At 56.3% G+C, this 17864-nt stretch overlaps 6 protein-coding genes across 6 annotated transcripts; all 6 read right to left on the bottom strand.

The window, feature by feature from the left end:
- Positions 1–280: 280 nt before the first annotated feature.
- PHYSODRAFT_466026 (hypothetical protein) lies at positions 281–4808 on the bottom strand (the record flags this gene model as incomplete). Its single annotated transcript, XM_009539514.1, has 4 exons — positions 281–356; positions 424–1833; positions 1915–3652; positions 3743–4808. Coding segments are annotated over 4 exons (4290 nt in total), but the record flags the coding sequence as incomplete, so codon positions are not given.
- Positions 4809–5394: 586 nt separating this feature from the next.
- PHYSODRAFT_251859 (pectate lyase) lies at positions 5395–6250 on the bottom strand (the record flags this gene model as incomplete). The annotated part of the gene is made up of 2 exons (XM_009539513.1): positions 5395–5949; positions 5972–6250. 2 exons carry the CDS (start codon positions 6248–6250, stop codon positions 5395–5397), a joined length of 834 nt encoding a protein of 277 aa, XP_009537808.1.
- Positions 6251–8374: 2124 nt separating this feature from the next.
- Positions 8375–10783, bottom strand: PHYSODRAFT_251877 (hypothetical protein; the record flags this gene model as incomplete). Its single annotated transcript, XM_009539512.1, has 1 exon — positions 8375–10783. One exon carries the CDS (start codon positions 10781–10783, stop codon positions 8375–8377), a length of 2409 nt encoding a protein of 802 aa, XP_009537807.1.
- Positions 10784–13020: 2237 nt separating this feature from the next.
- Positions 13021–13329, bottom strand: PHYSODRAFT_372863 (hypothetical protein; the record flags this gene model as incomplete). Its single annotated transcript, XM_009539511.1, has 1 exon — positions 13021–13329. A coding segment is annotated over one exon (309 nt), but the record flags the coding sequence as incomplete, so codon positions are not given.
- Positions 13330–13837: 508 nt separating this feature from the next.
- On the bottom strand, positions 13838–14271 carry PHYSODRAFT_251861 (hypothetical protein; the record flags this gene model as incomplete). The annotated part of the gene is made up of 2 exons (XM_009539510.1): positions 13838–13848; positions 13899–14271. 2 exons carry the CDS (start codon positions 14269–14271, stop codon positions 13838–13840), a joined length of 384 nt encoding a protein of 127 aa, XP_009537805.1.
- A 1661-nt stretch (positions 14272–15932) lies between these two features.
- PHYSODRAFT_341199 (pectate lyase) lies at positions 15933–16844 on the bottom strand (the record flags this gene model as incomplete). The annotated part of the gene is made up of 1 exon (XM_009539509.1): positions 15933–16844. The coding sequence occupies one exon, from the start codon at positions 16842–16844 to the stop codon at positions 15933–15935; it is 912 nt and encodes a 303-aa protein (XP_009537804.1).
- Positions 16845–17864: the final 1020 nt, after the last annotated feature.

The following is a 17864-nucleotide window of genomic DNA, read 5'->3' as shown; positions in this document are numbered from 1 at the left end:
CGTACCAGCTCTCAGTAGTGTTAACCGGGTCCGAAGGGTAGTAGTTGTAGTTGTAGTACGGGTCCGGGGCTGCTTCGCTCACTGGCCACGCTGAATTTGGCACCGGCCATGGCTGCTCTGTAGCGGTGTTTGGTACTGCATCAGTCGTGGCTGGAACTTCAGCATCACCCAGTGGAGGGCCTTGGGTCTCAACTGCAGTGGCAGGGTTGTCTTGACGGTTTAGCTCCTCCTCCCGCTTTTTCTTCTCTTCGATCTCTTTCCGTTGCTTCACGTAGTCCTTGGCCCGCTGACGCTGCGCCGCTCGCTCGCTTCGTGCCAACATCTTGAGTCGCTTCCACTCCCAGAACCTCTCAGCCCTGTTCAGGCAATAGCAATAGTCAGTGTCAACAACCCCTTGAGCACAGTACATCTAACGTCACCTACAGGGAGTGGTTGATCCACACGGTTCGCTTCGGATCCAGCGAAAACTCGACGAGGAACATCGCGACTGGAACGTCCTCCACGACGTCCTCCTCCTCTTCCTCAGCAGCTCTGCGGTGCTTCTTCTTGGGCAGTGGTGGGCCGTACGGCTGTGCCAGGGGCACCATACTTTCGGTGACCAATTGTTTCGGATGCACGTCTGCCAGCCACGTCGTATCTGACGCCTTGGGCTGCGTCGAGGAGTCCGATGGGGCTCCAGTTTCCACCGCCTCATTGCCCGGATCATCCTCATTTTTGCTCGATCGCTCAAGCTGCCGCCACGCACACAACGCTCGCTCCGCTGGTTGAGCTTCTTCCGGAGTCAGCTTCTTGAATCGAATAGTCTGTCGGTTGCGGATCCACCCGCGAAGGTCTTCGCTCGTCCAGATTTCATTCGACCCAGGATGGAGCAACCCAAGACCCGGTAGCGGAATCCCCACTCTCACGTACTCGTCGATAAGCAGACCAAAGAATCTAGCACGAATAGATACTTGACGACGTGCCAGGGCGTGCAAGCTACGAAGTCTGCGCTGTACGGGCGTGTCAGTGCTTAGCGGCGGCGCCATTCCCAGCGCATTTTTCGCTCGGTACGCCATTCGCTTCGCTAACCGCGCGTCCTCTTGACGCCGCAGCCACAGATCACTCTTCTCCTTGCGTCGAGCATCCGCTGCCCGTTTGGCCCGAAGAATCGGGGCCCGGGACCGCCAGAATGTCTGCATCTTGCGAGCGCACCGCTCCTGACGAGCTCGCAGCGCTCTGGCACGCATTTTATCCAGATCTCGACGGTCTCGAGCCTCCTGTTCTTCTTGTAGACGTTTGGTGCGTTCTCGTCTGCCCAACGTTTGAAAAGGAACGGGACGCAGTTCGCCGCAGCTTTCCTTCGGATGAGACTGAAGAGCGCAACGCCCACAAACTCGGCGAGGAGGGTCCCCGCAAGCTTCACATTCCCATTGAACGGCATCGGCGGCTCCGGCGATGGCGAAGAATGTGGATGAATGCTGACGGGAGATGGCGTTTTCATCGTCATTGTCATCCGGGATGCACGACGTACAGAGTTCCAACAAAGGTTCCGTTCGGTGGGTCTTCAGACCGCCGCGACGATGCAGGAACCCGAAGCATACGTCGCAGAACAACGACTCACGGTTGTCGCGTTCTTCGTCCTCATCATTGTCGAGGTTCTTCTTTTCGTGATTTTTCGGCTTGAGCGGATTTGTTTTGGGGTGAGGCTTGGGCTTTGGAGCAGGTTTGGGGATACAGTCGAGGCAACGGCGCGATGCGAGCTGGAATTTACATAATCCGCACAGCAAGAGTCGCTCAAGCTCGTGCTCTCGTTTGACGAGTTGTTCCTTGTCTTCTTCTCCTTCATTATCGTCCCTTTCAAGCTCTTGAGCAGCATGCGAGGAGTCATTGAGCTCCTCTTCGCCCTTTGCATTGGTATCAATGATGGTCTTGGACTTGTGGTACTCCCCAAAGCATCCAACACAGAAAAACTCGTCGCAATCGTAGCACACCCACTCGGCACAGCGATCGCAGTCCTTCCGTCCATTGCACGGGGCCTTTAGCATCCGCTCCGGGGCAGGGAACGGGATCGGTTCACAGTGAACGTCTTCAGCTCCTAGTCTGCGCGGCTTCTGCCATGTCGAGTAGCCCGACCGCGGGTTCATCCAGTACGGCAGCCCCCACGTCGGATCCAGGAACTTCTCGTACGTCGCTTGCATTCGACGCCGCAGTTCTCGTCGTGCCAGCAATCGTCGAGCTTGTGTTTGCAGCACAACCGCAGCACGAGAAAGCTCTTGGGTCCGCAGATTGAGTCGAATTTCCACCAGAATCGCCGTACCTCGCAGCTTGTTGTGCTGTCGAGTGAAAAGTCTTTGGAGGTGCGCAGCTTGGCGAGAGAGTTCGTCTGATACGAACGCTCTGAATTGACTTGCCAGTGGCTGTATTGTCGGGTGAGGGAGGAGCGAAACCCACAGTAACGCCAGCACACGCGCTTCAGCACCGTCATAACGACCCCAGTATGGAGTTGCCGTCTGAGAATGCTGCGTTAGCGAAATCTCGCCCAGTAACCCGAGCACTCGTACAAATGCCGCGAAATCCAGCGCTCCCTTCGCTCCCCCCGTAGCTCTAGCCACCGCCACGTCCACATCAACCGACGAAAATGTTTCGACAGCGGCCACCCCTTTAGCTCCCTTTGGAGCAGGTTTCTGGTTTTTCCGAGTAGGTGACGACGATGTCATTGTCCCTGCTTCGAATACTGAGGTGTGCTGGATCTGATGCGCTACCGGTTTGCCTCGTTTGGGGAGCGACCGAAAGAATGAGACAGCTTTACCGCGCTCAAGTTTGGTCTGGAAAAGTGCCTTACCATCCAGTTCGCGCCATACAAAGGGCATTTTCCAGCCACTTACCACCAAGAACGCCATTTGGAGAACCGGGAACGATACGACACCAGCGTGATGTTTGCCACTGGCAGCAGCCCCCGCCTTTTGCTTCGTCGGTGATGGTCTGGTCTTCGAGGGAGACCGCGAAGCTGCCGTCGAGTCGGATACAAGCGGGCGCAACGCGTCTTCAAGACTGGCGGCGAACGACTGCACCGCGAACCCGTCGGCCAAGTGCTGACTGCAGAGCAGGAGGCTCTGGTCACACAACGCCAAAGTTTCCTCCCGCTTCCGAGCAACTCGCAGGAGTTTCGCCATTCGTGACGGCAACAAGCAGCAAAGGCGGTACCACCGCTGCACGCGGACTGAAGCTGCCACCCGCTTCTGCTTTTCCACGCTCCAGAGTTTTGCGAGGGCTTGCATTCGCTTGTGGTTAAACCATCGAGCAATTTTGCGTGCAGCGCGTTGACGCTTCTGGATGCGTCTCCATTTCCACCGCAGGATGAAGCGCAGCAGAAGACGCTGAGCGCGGCGAACCCGAGCCAATTGTCTGCCTTGGATGCCTCGGACGCGTTGCTGGATCGCCGTGGCTGCTCTACGTCTCCGTAGCACTCTGATCTCCACTTTCTGCGCCTCAGTCTTCCATGTTCGGATCTGAGCTCGCTTTCGAGCCCGATAGCGTCGGTAACAACGTTGTACCAGCTTTGCAGCTTCGACTCGAGGGTTTTGAGAGGCTCGGGTGTTTTTACTCTTCAGTTGCATGGGCTTCAGTAGCGCCATCAGTCGAGCAGGTTGAGGATTTAATCCGAGGTTCGGTGCTTTACCGGTGCGTTGAGCGGCAGTAGGCGACTTGCGGTCCGTCCCGGTTTCATCGGCGCCTTTGATCGGCTGAGCAGAATTTAGTCGACGCGTTTGTTTCTCTGCAAGACGAGTCCGTCTCGCTTGTTTCTTGCGTCTCGCTTCAGCCATAAGGAACTTGCGCTGTTGCACCCACCGCTGTAGGTGCTTTTGAATGAGAATGGCTGCAGCTTGCGAGCGTTTGTGCTCGCGCTGTACTAGTGCGAGCCATTGACTGACCTGCTTGGCTCGAGCGACCTCACGTCGAGCCTCCACGCCAAACCAGTTGCAGACAGCTCGCGCAATACACTTGGCAGCGCGTTGACGTCGTAGCTGGTCATGCAAGCGGTGCCACCGCCTCCGCATGACGTAGGGGAGTATCGCGTGGTGGGCGATCACGTATCCTGCTCCCCGTCTTTCGATCATCCAAGCTGCGCGTGCTCGTTTGGACATACTGCGGAGCAGAGCAAGCTGTACGCGCTCGTCTTGGCGTTGACGACGCTGCTCTTCCAGCAATTTGCGCCGAGTCCGATGTCCTCGATACAACTTTTGCAGACTCACAGCAGCAAACAATCGTCGTGCGTTCGCTAGCGCCGTCACGAGTGACTGACCGCGCCATTGCCGCGTGCGAAAGGCTCGCTGGAGGAGCCTAGCAGCAGCTTGTCGCGCTTGGCGATGCTTAACAGCTCGATGCCGGAGAAAGCGGCGCCACGCCATCTGCAGCCTTACTGCCTGACTCGAGCGATACTTGATCCGGAAGGCCAAGAGCTGGCGCTTCTGGGCTTGCATAGCGTTGAGCTCTCTACGCAGTCGCCGCGCTTCTCGGCGCCCTCGATGGCCGCGATACACGCGCACGATTTGAGCCACAGCTCGGCGCTGGGCTTGCAATCGAAGCTGTAGAGTGGCCACCCGCCAGTGGCGGAAGTAGAGCTTGTAGAAACGATGTTGAAAGCGGATCAGCACGTTGCGCGCAGCTTCAAGCACTCGATCGCTAGCGAGGTTCCGCTCGAAGAGGAACTTGGACGGCAGGATCCTCTCGGCGCGGTTCAGCTCCTCTCGTAGCTCAGCATCAGCTTGAGCTACAGCCTTCTCGGACCTTCTCAACTCCTTCTCTCGAGCTGCCAGCGCTGTCTGCATCAGCGCACCTGTCTCCGCTATACTGACAGCAAACTCCTCGGCCATATCTTTGTCGTTGTTGTTGGCGACGGCGATGTTACTGCGTTCGGGCGACGACGGAGCAGCAGATTCCAGTCGCGCGTCCACCACCGCCACAGAACGAATCGAACTCGCAGCTTTCTTGGGCGATAGCGACCTCGTGGTGCCTCCATCGCCACTCTTTTTGTCGGTGCTAGCAGGGTCTGCCGCCTGCTTCGCATTCGTTTTTGCCTTCGCTTTCCGAAGCGCCAGCAGGTCTCGATAAAGGTCCTTCGCGTCCGGTTCAGGTGCCGCCTGCTGCGGCTGCACTCGAGGCTGCAGCAGCACCTGGCGGACGAGCACGCCGTCCACTGACTCGAGACGCTGCCCAGACTCGATGGCTCGTAGCGCCGCCTGCAACTGCACCAACTTGTCCATCGTGCTAGTGTGCCCTTTCAAGATACAATGTAGCCATATCAATTTTGACTGTTCAAGTTGAAGTGAGATTTTTGTTAAACTTGACTTGTACGCAACACAAAAGGCAGCTATTGCTTCTAGTTACCTTATCGATAGATTCCGAAGTAGCAGCCTAGTTGAGCCCCTTGGCAGGAACCACCGTCCCCGGCGCTTGCTCTTCTTGCTGTTGCTGGTTGTCCTTGCCGTCCACAAGGTGAATGTCGCTCATCGCGTACTGGCACACGGGTTTCTTCGGTCCGTTGCCCAGGATGAGAGGCTTTTCGCCCTTCTGCACACCGCGAGACCAGCCGCACTCGGTGTAGTTCTCGGCGCCCGGCTTGACGAAGATGTTGTGCAGAACGGCCTCGTCGTTGTAGTTCTCGTTCATCATGACGATACTCACGTTCGGGTCCACGCGCTGCGTCTTGATGACCTCGAGATCTGCGTACACGTTGCGCATGTTGAGGAAGCGCTGCGCCGGGTTGTTCTTGCACGAGCCGCAGGAGCGGAACAGCTTGCCGAAGTCTTGCGCGAAGAAGCCGTCGACGATGACCGTACCGAGACCGTTGTGCTGGATGATCTTGTCGTCCGCGTAGCGAGCACCGCCGCCAAGAACGCGCGACACACTGGAGGCGTCGCCGCCCTTAATACTCAAGGCGTCCTCGCACACATCGTCCCACCAGACGTTCTCGATCGTGGTCACAGTGCACACCCTCCATTTGGTTCGCGCCGATGATGGCGTTCTTCAGAGTAGCGCCCGTTTCGAGGAGGAAGACGGCGGTAGAGTTGCCGCTCTCCTCCTGCCCGTGGCACATGAGGTTGGAGCGGTCAAACGTCTGCATTTTGCCGTCGAATACTTCGCCAGCCTTGATCGTGTGCGCCTTGTCGAAGCTGACGTTGCCTTTGCTCACGGGCCAAGTGCCGTCAGGGACGGGAAGGGCAGAAACCATCGTGGCCGATAGAACGAGGGCGGCCACTGAAGTTAGCATCACGAGCGGTGAAGGTGTCGTGTAGGAACACGCACTAAATTATATAATAGCATACTTTCCCCACCAACAACACCCACCAAGTCCCGATGACTCAATGGGCTTGTTAGGGTTAGATGTGGTGTAGGGAACATCAAGTTTTGTGTCACACTCCAAGGCCGCAGTGGAACAACGTACCAGGAGCCAAGTTCTACTCGGCGGGATGACCGTCCGCCGAGCTCAGTGGGCAAGAGTGCGCTGATGGACCGCTGAACTCGGCTGATGGTGTCAGAAACTCAAGGCACATCGGCTCCGACCTGGTGACACGTAGCAGACCCAGTGATGAAGACCCAGCCGAGTTCAGGAAGGCACTGGACACGCTCAGCAGAGATCATGGGGGGTTCAAGCCGCCGAGCTCAGGCTAAACGGTACCATGTACCGTCCGATACGGTAACCAGGCTCAATTGAGTCCGGGAGTTGCGCAGTCGAGTTCACGGGTCGCTCTGCCGAGTTCACGAGTCGCCCCGCCGAGTTCGCGGGTCGCTCCGCCGAGTTCACTGGGTTATCCGGCACCTTATCCGGCTCAGCCGAGTTCGCCAGGTTATCCGGACACGCTGTATCCGGCTCAGCCGAGTTCAAGGGGTTATCCGGACAGGTTATCCGGCTTAGCCGAGCTCAAGCGTCGCCGAGCTCGGTGAAGAGTCGGCCGAGATCCAAAACCGCCCACTTTCATTTGGTATTTGTATTGGAGCTTAGGAATAGTGGAGGCGCCCCTTCAGGGCGCCCGACAGAGACAACAAACAACAGAGCAAAAATTTCTAGGTCCACAACACGTGCACGCACTTCCAGTAAGCCCCTGCACGGGCCGGATTATGTCTGCTGTCAGCACCCGAGAGGCATAGCTTGTAGGGTGTTGACTGGTAGCACCAAGAGATTAAGGTCGGCCCGGGTTGGGCGCGTGTCTCGCCAAGCGCGAAGGAAAAGTCTCGCCACCGCTGCGAGCCGGTGTTCCCGTACGTCCCGGGCACTGATTGCTGAGTCGAGAAGCCCTTGCTCTCGGCGACCCGTAAAAGCCCGCGGGGGCCGTCGTCCGTCCTTTGGCGGAGGGCACGGGATTTCTAATTCCGGAGTCAGGTAACTCAGATGGCTTCCGTGACTGACTGGCTTGGGGTTCTTGGTCTCGGCGAGGACGAGCCATCACTGTCCCGGAAGGGCCGAACCGCTGGGGGACATCTCAGCGCAGGCCAACAAGGGCCGACTAGCTCGGCTGTTGTTGTGTTTGTAGCTAGGGTGCCACATCTGACGATTTTGTGCGTGCTACTACACCACATAGAATCTGAAGGCCCAGGAACTTTCCCTTGCACCGGGTTGATGTTTCCTCTGTGCACCGTGTTTCCGCTTTGTCAACTGACGGAAACCCAGCGTCACCAGCCACGATCAAAGGCTGGCACGCTCTCACACGCAATATAAACCTCGCAGGCCCTCAGGAAGGAAGGGTCCCAGCCAGTCACGGCTTGATACGAGGGTTCCGGAGCTATACTCCGGCGGGAAGGATAAATGGAGTGCGCTCTCGCTCCTCCACTACTCGGCGATGACTCGCCCTTCGTATACACGGCCTTCCTTGAGTGGTTGGGAGGAAAAGCTGTTCTGTTCTTGTTGCCCAATGGGCTTATCGGTTCTATCTTCTCTTTCCTATGGTTCAATACAAATATCTAGTCTAGACGTGTCCGTTTTGGATCTTCCCAAGTAACCACCGACGCTTCAGAGCCTCCTCGACGCCCCAAGAGGCCTCTCGATGACTCTATTGGACGATGAAGGGGTTCCCTGACTTGGAGCAGTCACCGGGGCTCGAACGGTCGTCTTAAGTGCGGATCTCGGGTCAAAGTTCGCTGTAGGTTCGGATCGTACTTGAAGTCCTGGATCTCGAACTTGGGTGTCGACGAGTCTTCGGCACCGGTCCAGAATGGCCAATCAGCATCCGCCGAACATTGCTGAACATGTCCCGACGACTCGGGTCGCCACAGAAGCTTGGTCGTCAGCTCGATTCTCGTTTACCGCCAAATCACTACACCACAGCTGCCCCCACCACTATGCGAACCACATGATGGCGAGCGTCGTGGGGCGTTCTGCTTCTGCTTCCTCTCGCTGTTAACGACGTCTGGTGTTGTTTGCCCCTGTGGTGTGGTGCAGCTCTGGCGACAGATCCTTCTTGTCGACCTTGGACATCAGGAGCTTGGTGAGTTCGTGGAGCGCTTCGCACTTTCCAGCGTCGTGCACCTGTTTGCACAGTTTGCACCGCCGGTAGCAGAAGTGCACGGAGTGGGACGGGCTTCCGCACGCGGCACACGGCCCAAACTGGCGACGGCCATCTCGTTTGCGGTTGGATGGGCCTCCTCCGTTCCTGTAGCGTCGGTTGTCAGACCGGGCGAACGTTCCATCGGCTGTGACCCTGCGCTCAGCGTCGTTAGCGGCAGCGACATGCCGAGTAGACTCGTCCGAGTCGTAATCGGCGTCTGAATCCTCGTCCGAGCGTTGGTCGTCCGAGTACTGGCGATCATCATCGAAGTAATCCTCGTTCGCCGCAGCATCACGTCGGGGGCCGTACGAAGCCTCGTTGCGTGCACCGACCGAGCCTCCGATGTTCCATTCTGCCATCCCATCGGGAAGGGCGTCGACCAAAGTAACCCTCGACCGGTGCGGTGACCCGTCACGTCGGCCACGGCGGCGGTCGTCGCCACGGTAACGTCGTTCGCGGCGATCCTCGTCGCGGTAACGTCGTTCACAGCGATAACCACTTCGAGAATCCTCGTTCGACTGCGCGTCGCGACGGCGACTGTCATCTTGACTGCGGGAGCGGCGGAACGATGATTCGCGGGTCGACTTTCGGTCACGGTGACGCAGAATGTCGTTGATCATGTCTTCGAGGTCATGAATGCTCTTGACCCGAACGTGGCACAGACGGTCTTCTAAGTTTTGGTCGTCACACGTAACTACGAAGTGTTCGACGTGGTCCTTCGCGTCACGATCACCGTTTTCAAATTGCACACCGGCGTTGCGAGCGTAGCCGTTGAGCCGGTTGAGGTAGTCACAAACGTGTTCCTTGTCTTCCCGCTTGGCCGAGTAGTACCGAGCCTTCGCAGACTGGGAAAACTTCGAGCAATAGTACTTGATGAACGCCTCGCTCAGCAACTTCCACGTGCGTCTTGTCTTGCGTGGGAGCTGGCGACACCAGTGCAGAGCTCCATCCCTGAGCTTAAGTTCGAACGGGATACACCACTCGTTGGGTGGTGCATGCGTTCCCTTCATCTCATAGATGAACGTTCGGAGCCACTGCATGGAGTGCTCGCTCTTGTCGCGCGTTCCGTAGAACGGCTTGATGTTGGCGAGAGGCAAATGCGTGGCGATCTCGAGCTTTGGGGTTGAGCTCTGGTTGTCGGTCGCGCTTAGCTCGCGCACCTGACGTGTCCATTCGCTCGGTAGGTCCCCTTCGTAGTAGTCGGGCCCGAGGTCGTCGTCGCTGTCCGACGAATCATCTTGGAGGTCGTAACGTCGGCCGGACCGACGACCGGTCGCTCCGCGCGTGCCAGGCGTGGCGAATGAAGCCTCATTCTCCCTAGCCAGACGTTCACAACGGTCCGTAGATCGTGGAGTTACCATGTGCGAGTCTTGCATGTGCGGCGAGGCTTCGCCCTTGGTTGCAAAGACACCGTCATCAGTGGCTCCCTTCCGAAGGGTCGCTGGTAGCGGAACCGTCGACGGGTCTACTGCCTCCGAGGTCGAACGAAGCATCGTTGGGCCTCGCGAACTGACGTCCGCCACTCCAAAGGCATTACGCAGCTTCTTCCTCCACTTGGTTAACGCCGTGGCAGCGGCGGTCGGCGTCCAACTCGCGAGCGCAGCCTCCGTGGGGAGGATCTGGGGTTCGCACCCCATAGCTCGCAGGAGGTCCACAGTATTCTGCGCAACGTACCGAGTGCTCGTTGAGTTGATCGGCGTAGCTAACGCCCCTCCGAGGTCCATCCAGATGGCCTGGCGGACTTGCTTCGGGGAGAACAACTGCATCCATTCGCTCTTGGTCTTCATCAGGTCTAGGCACCGGCCTAGGACCTTGTTGGCCGCCGGAGTATCCCCGTTGAGGGGAGGACGAGTGCCAACCGGCTTGGAGGTTGCCCCTCCTACCGTCACCGAGGGTTTGAAGCCCTCGGTGGCGCCGTCATCCGCGTCGTAGGCGGGCTCGGGGCCCGGCATGTCCTTGAACGTGTCGGAGAGGTCGCGGGTAATCGACCTTGATCCTCCACTGCGACCTGCCGACACAACCGCAGCTTCCGAAGTCTCGGACATCGGTGTCCGGACATCCCAGTCATCATCTTCGTCATCTTCTTTGGCGTCCGAGGAATCAATCGCCGTGTCGTAGCTCACCGAACGCTCGTCAATCGACTCCATCCGATCCGTCGTTGGGGTCGAGAATGAGCTTCCGGAGCGCACCGAAGTCTCGTTGCGCGTTCCACTCGACTTGGCCGGCGTTACTGGTACCGCTGACTTCACTCCCTTCGTCATCTTCTCTCTTCTTCTTCTTCTTCTCCTCTTCGCTCGTTGGGGTAAAGACCTACAACAACCAAGACACACAGAAGGTCACACCAATCCCGGGTCGCGGCACCAGTTGTGGTGTGGTAATTCCACTAAAATCCTCCTCTACCAAAAGGTATTAGAGGCACCAACAACACGCTAACCCGCAAAGGTAAGCGCTTATTGGATCAAAACCTGAAGACCAGGAACGATCCCTTACACCGGGTCGGTTGCAAGCGCCTCTGTGCACCTTAGGTTGTCTTCGGTCAACCCAAAAACTTGTACCGCTAGCCACGAGCTAAGGCTAGGATACTATGTAGCGCTTTCGCGCAACCCCATTGCAGTCCCTCAGAAAGGAAGGGTACCGGCGTGTTAGGCCTTATACAGGGGGACCAAGGTAAAACCTCGGTAGGTAGACTAATGCACTCAGGGACACTCTAATCCCACAAATATATACTGAACGATACTCTAATACCGTTCCTGCCTCTCCGGCCACGCCAACTCTTGGCGCTGCCAAGGAAACTCTCGGTCAATGCACGATAAGCTCCCCGACAGGCATTCACACGCAGCCGAGCGTGTCCAGGCACTACAATAAGCTAGCTACACTTACCGAAGTCGGACTTGACCCTTGTTGGCTTTGGGGGAAGACTTTCTTATATTACTGAGTTTTCTGAGGCCATGGGGGCCTCGTTTTGGCCATCCTATGATGAGTCCTATGTCCCTATACAAATATCTAGTGTGAACGATCGCAATAAGGCGATTCCGGACACATCAAATGACGACCACGGCTACACTAATAAGTGCGGCCGAAGTACGTAACTAAATGCATCTGTACCTAAAAGTGGGTACCATGAAGCCTCGTTCGGGGTTCTATTAGGACCCGACGAGGCTTCGGCCACTGCCTGTCACTCTACCGAGGATAATGTCATCATCCAATCAGAAGCAGCCATCTCCGTCTCTCGCTTGACCTCGCCTGATCGCCCCTTGATTGAACTTGATTGTCGGGCTGGTGGGTCAACAGCGTTGGAAACTGCCACTTTCCAATACCACACCCCGGTTGTGTGCATGGTAGGCGTCTGCGCCGTCGTAATGTCCCGCCGGTGGCTCGCTGCTGTAGGCTTACCTGGTTCCATAAATCGGGTTCGCACCGAGTCGTCGGGGCCGGGTTGGCGCAGCCGCATAGTGTCTCCGACCTCGTCCGGTACAGTGCCAACATCTTGTCCGCCTTCGCCGTCGTTCGACGACCTTTGGTGAGGTGGCATCCTCGCTTTCGTCAGACTCTGCTTCGTAGACAACGGCACGACACTCCATGACCGCTCGGCTTGATTCTGTACAACCACCCGGTTCTCGGGAACCATACGATGATCAGCATCGTGATGCGTGATGACCTGGACGAGCTTGGTGAGGCCGTAGACTGCGGTAGCTCCTTGCGCATAGGCTTCAGCAAGTTCCTGCGGCCGATCCGGTCCTCACAAAAACTTCTCAGCCACCATCTTGCCGTAGCGCGTCTGACCCAGCGTAGATCCTGCTTCAGGCGCTTCGAGTCATCGGCAGTTGTCAGCGCACCTCCGTCCGAGCTCCAAGCACACCAAGTCTTCGCCAGCACTGCCCTTGAGTTGTCGGGGCCCGTTGTAGTTCGTTCCAATCGGGATTCTCCATCCGTATCATTCGCGTTCAATATCCATGTAGCATGCAAAGCTGCAGTAGCCATTTTCGTCTGCACCCCTGGGCTGCATTGCCCCAGGCGCAGTTCACCGTGAGGTTGAGTTGTCGCGAGCAGGTGCTAGGCGTTGCACACAGCCTCAACACTATTTCGGCACAGTCCACGTGTAGCAACCTTGGCGCTTGTAGACAGCAGAGCCTTGCACGTAGCGAGCTTGTTTTCATCAGTCGGTTTGCCCCGTTCCATCTGCGCAGAATCCGGATTCACCAGTCGTCGGGATTGGTGTCATTGACTTGTCGGTCCGTATCAGCAGCTTCATCTTGGGCGTGGTTTGTGAACGAGTCATCGGCGCAGCCATGGTAGGCTCAATGCTCCTCGAATTACTGCTGGGGAGATCTTGGAACCGAAAAGAATCACCGGGAAGCACGTTCTGCGGAAATATCCCGTCCGGATCGGTTTTGTAGATCACAGCTTGGAGTTGGTTGAGCTCGCAGAGCGCGGCCATCCTATCGCCACTCAAAACCACCTTTGACGTCTGAGATTCCAACGCTTCAGAAGCTAGCGAGTCAGCGGCAGCATTGCATTCCTGTGCGACGTGAATGTATCTCACAGATCGCAGTCGGGTCGTGACCTCCTCGTGGTAACTTGGTTGAGTCATCGCCCCGGAATCAGCTGCCCCTAGCGAGTGCAACAACGCCAGCCTTGAATTGCTAACAACGACCAAGTCGTCGGCACCGAGTTTCAAAGCCGCCAGCACGCCGTATGTCATACCGGCGCTCTGGGCAAGGTGGCTCGTCGTGTCGGCGAGGTAAGCGTTCGCGGCAATCATCAATTTCCACTCCGGTAGGCGCCACACAATCCATGCACAGCTTCCATCTGCACCATACTGTCCAGGCTGTGTCAAGCCCGCGAAAGATACCACGCACCCCGTATGACTCTTCGGGAGCCGTGTCTGTGAGAGGCTTTGCGCAGTAGGAGTCGTCGGGAAACTTCCAGTCGGTAGCCACGCGCTGTCATTTGTCACATCATCCTCGTCCATGTCCAGTACGCCCATCACCGACATAAAGGTATGCTCCGGCATAGCGAGGGGAGTGTGTGCGTCGTAACGGGGGACCAGATGAGTTGTCGGTGCTTCATTGGTCAGGTCACAATGCGGTTTCAAATCCGGAGTGTCACCGTTTGTCGCCACAGTCGGAAACTGAGTTATCGAGGGTTGATCGGAGGCAATTTCGGCCACTTGTGGATCGGCTGGCGAGTCGTCGGGAGCGACTTGACTGCTTCTGCCCAGTCCCAAGGAGCTCGGTTCCGGATCATTGCCCACTTGCAACCCGTTAGAACCGTCACTCGTCGTCCCCGGATCCGCTGAGTCATCGGTGCCACCGTCACGTGGGGTCTTCAGGGCACGTGCATGTAATGCCTCCTTGCCGCTGTCTTCAAATGCACCCGGGCCATAGTCGGCACGTTTGGGGCTGTTCGCATCATCCAGTTCGTTCGCGAGGTTGCGCGTTATGGGAGGCGCATCGTCTTCCACCTCGCTCGCAAGACTTCGTGCCAGAGAGCGCGAGCCTCCGCTGCGCACGGCGAACATCACTGCATCTTCCGGAGTCTCGGGTGTCACCACCGCTGGCGCAGGCGCCTTCTCATCCATCTCTTCATCCTTGGCGTCGGATCCAGTCATCGGCTCGTCGAAGCTGACGTTGCGCTCAGCAATCGGGTCGGGCTGCGGTGTGATCAAGACCGCCGTCGAGTCGTCGCCGCGCGTTCCGCCGGACTTCATCGGAGTTGCTGGTACCGCGGATTGAGATCCTGTCGCCATGTTCTTCTTCATCAGCTTCTTCTTCCTTTTCTTCTTGGTTGTTGCTCGTAAACTCAGTTGACCTGCTGTAACACGTGACACAGAAGGTCACACCAATCCCGGGTCGCCGCACCAGTTGTCGTGTAGGAACACGCACTAAATTATATAATAGCACACTTTCCCCACCAACAACACCCACCAAGTCTCGATGAATCAATGGGCTTGTTAGGGTTAGAACCTGAAGGCCCAGGAACTTTCCCTTGCACCTTGTTGATGTTTCCTCTGTGCACCGTGTTTCCGCTTTGTCAACTGACGGAAACCCAGCGTCACCAGCCACGATCAAAGGCTGGCACGCTCTCACACGCAATATAAACCTCGCAGGCCCTCAGGAAGGAAGGGTCCCAGCCAGTCACGGCTTGATACGAGGGTTCCGGAGCTATACTCCGGCGGGAAGGATAAATGGAGTGCGCTCTCGCTCCTCCACTACTCGGCGATGACTCGCCCTTCGTATACACGGCCACTTCTTCACTACTCTTGGCCTGACCACGGTAAACGCATGCTACGATTCTAGCAGGCGCGTCCACCGACAGTCATAATCCTACCAACAGGTTTATCCAATTGCTACGGGAACTCACCGATAGCCCGGATGTCTTCCTTGAGTTGTTGGGAGGAAAAGCTGTTCTGTTCTTGTTGCCCAATGGGCTTATCGGTTCTATCTTCTCTTTCCTATGGTTCAATACAAATATCTAGTCTAGACGTGTCCGTTTTGGATCTTCCCAAGTAACCACCGACCCTTCAGAGCCTCCTCGACGCCCCAAGAGGCCTCTCGATGACTCTATTGGACGATGAAGGGGTTCCCTGACTTGGAGCAGTCGCCGGGGCTCGAATGGTCGTCTTAAGTGCGGATCTCGGGTCAAAGTTCGCTGTAGGTTCGGATCGTACTTGAAGTCCTGGATCTCGAACTTGGGTGTCGACGAGTCTTCGGCACCGGTCCAGAATGGCCAATCAGCATCCGCCGAACATTGCTGAACATGTCCCGACGACTCGGGTCGCCACTGAAGCTTGGTCGTCAGCTCGATTCTCGTTTACCGCCAAATCACTACACCACAAAGGTTTGAGGACGCGGTTGTTGGGGGCGCTGGAAATTTGCAAATGAACTAAACGTTGGGGTGGCCATGCCAGCGCAGAATGCGTGAACCGATAGGGTAGAAGGCATGCGTCTACGGAGCGATCGTAGAGGCCATCGATTTTACATGACGGTTTGGTGCGATTCATTACCGTACTTTATACGGATCCACGAACTCACTTTGATTATAATGCGTTGCGTGCCCACAGGAGCAGATCAATATGCTAATCACTCAGATGTGTTTGCAGTCGATCGACGAGCGTGCTCCACGAAAGGCATCGTGAACTGAAAATACATATTGCTACGGGGGAGCATTCGCATCACTACCGTAGTGTGACGGCTGCTGCATACCCCTGCGTTGGGCGCCTTCCAAAACCCTCACCAATGGTCGCGCGTAAAAGTTAATCCCGGAGAATTGTTGGTGAGACCAAAAAGTGGTCTCATACTAATGCAGTAGTAAGCTTTAGTCAGTTCAGATTAAACCAACGATTTGACGCAACATCTACAATTTTCTTCGAGGGTATGTACGCTTGCGCGTGCTGTCGTCCTTGCTGACTTATAGCTGCACTTGGACTTGAAGCTGCTGCTCCTCCTGTTGCTGCTGCTCCTGTTGCTGCTGTTGCTGCTGCTGCTCCTCCTGTTGCTGCTGCTCCTGTTGTTGCTGTTGCTGCTGCTGCTGCTCAGCGTTTTCCTCGGTCTCGACAATGTGGACGTCGTCGTACGAGTACTGACACACCGGATACTTTGGACCATTGTGCAGGATCGCGGGCTTCGCACCCTTAACGTTGACGCCAAAGGACGAGGCGCACTCCGTGTAGTTGTACCAGCTCGGCTTGACGTAGAAGTTCTTGAGGACAGCCTGGTCGCCAAAGTTTTCGTTCATCATGACAATGCTCACGTTCGTTCCGTTGGGTTCCATTCCCCTCCCGCTCTGGATGATCTCCAGGTCGACGAACGTGTTGCTGACGTTGAGGGAACGCTGGCGAGGGTTGGTCTTGCAGTTGCCGCATGAGCGGTACAGCTTACCGAAGTCTTGCGCGTAGAATCCGTCGACGACGACGGTGCCGAATCCGTTGTGCTGGATGATCTTGTCCTTCGCGTAGCGGGCGCCGCCGCCAAGAACGCGCGTCACGCTGGAAGCGTTGCCGCCCTTAATACTCAGGCCGTCCTCACACACGTCATCCCACCACACGTTCTCGATCGTGCAGTCGCCGAAGTCGCAGTGCACGCCCTCCATTTGGTTCACACCGATGATGACGTTCTTTAGCGTCGCACCAGCCTCGAGTTGAAACACGGCAGTGGAGTTGCCGCTCTCCTGCTGACCCTGGCACGTGAGGTTGAAGCGGTCGAACGTCTGCATCTTTCCGTCGAAAACCTCACCGGTCTTGACGGTGTAGACCTTGTCGAAGGTGACACTACCTGTGCTGACAGGCCACGTACCGTCGGGCACCGGAAGACCGGGTACCATAGTGGCCGAAAGAAGGAGGGTCACCACCGAAGTAAGCGATTGAAGCATCACGGATGGCGAAGGTTGGAAGGTGCGGTTAGTCCGATCGCTGGAAATTTGGAAATGAAGTTGAATGGGGCGGAGAGTCGGCGAGTTCTCGTAACGCAAGCGGGCATGTGGATTAACGACCGATCGTGTTGATGGGATGGCGTACGACAACGACATCGTCACCTACATCTCCAGAGGACGGCTGTATTAAGCTTAACAGCACGCTGTTTTGAGAAAGCAGAGCGTCAGAGACATTGGAACCGAATCGAGGTCAAAGCAGGTAGGTATTGTACGTGTACTCCAGATTGCAGTGCACCCTGGGCTACGCCGTAAAGTATCCGCTACGGCGCATCCCGGATGGATTTTAATCAATATCGTATCAAATCAATGGGATTCATTTTAATCCGAATCGACAAAGGTTTACCAAGTTACATGATATCAACCGTGATGTTGTAAAGCACTTCAGCCGCTAGCAAGGCAAGTGCTAGAATAGCAGCCGCGAGACAGTGGTATCGAATCTTCGATGGTACCAGTGCATGCATCCCTGTCTCGATAGATGCTGCATGATGTTTGGCGCAAACAAATGTCAAGACATTTGTATTGAACTGTACAGTACCAGCGTAGTGTAAGTAACATGAATACGTACGAGCATACAAATACTGTAATACTGTAATACCTACTGTGCATGCAGCGTTAATTTTAATGAGAGTGTTTGCTGCACCCGACTGGCACACCCCACCCTTTCAATCATTTTCGTGTTGTTGTATTGCCTTCATCCGCACAGGTATACATACCATGTATACCCCTGCACACCGTCTCTAAACCCGGCTCTATTTTCAGTCGGGTTGAGTCGGTCTAGTCGGGTGTCATTGCACCCGAGTCGGGTGCAGCTGCATCATCGCATGATTCCCAGTCGGGTGCAGCAACAAGTGCCAATTTTAATTAGCTTGAAAGCTGTAGAGCTGTGCAGTATTAATACATGTAACGCCATCC

Source organism: Phytophthora sojae (assembly GCF_000149755.1).
Source record: "Phytophthora sojae unplaced genomic scaffold PHYSOscaffold_13, whole genome shotgun sequence".
Classification (NCBI taxonomy): domain Eukaryota; phylum Oomycota; class Peronosporomycetes; order Peronosporales; family Peronosporaceae; genus Phytophthora; species Phytophthora sojae.
The sequence above is the reverse complement of the archived record's forward strand: the minus strand, read 5'-3'. Positions and strand labels throughout refer to the sequence as shown.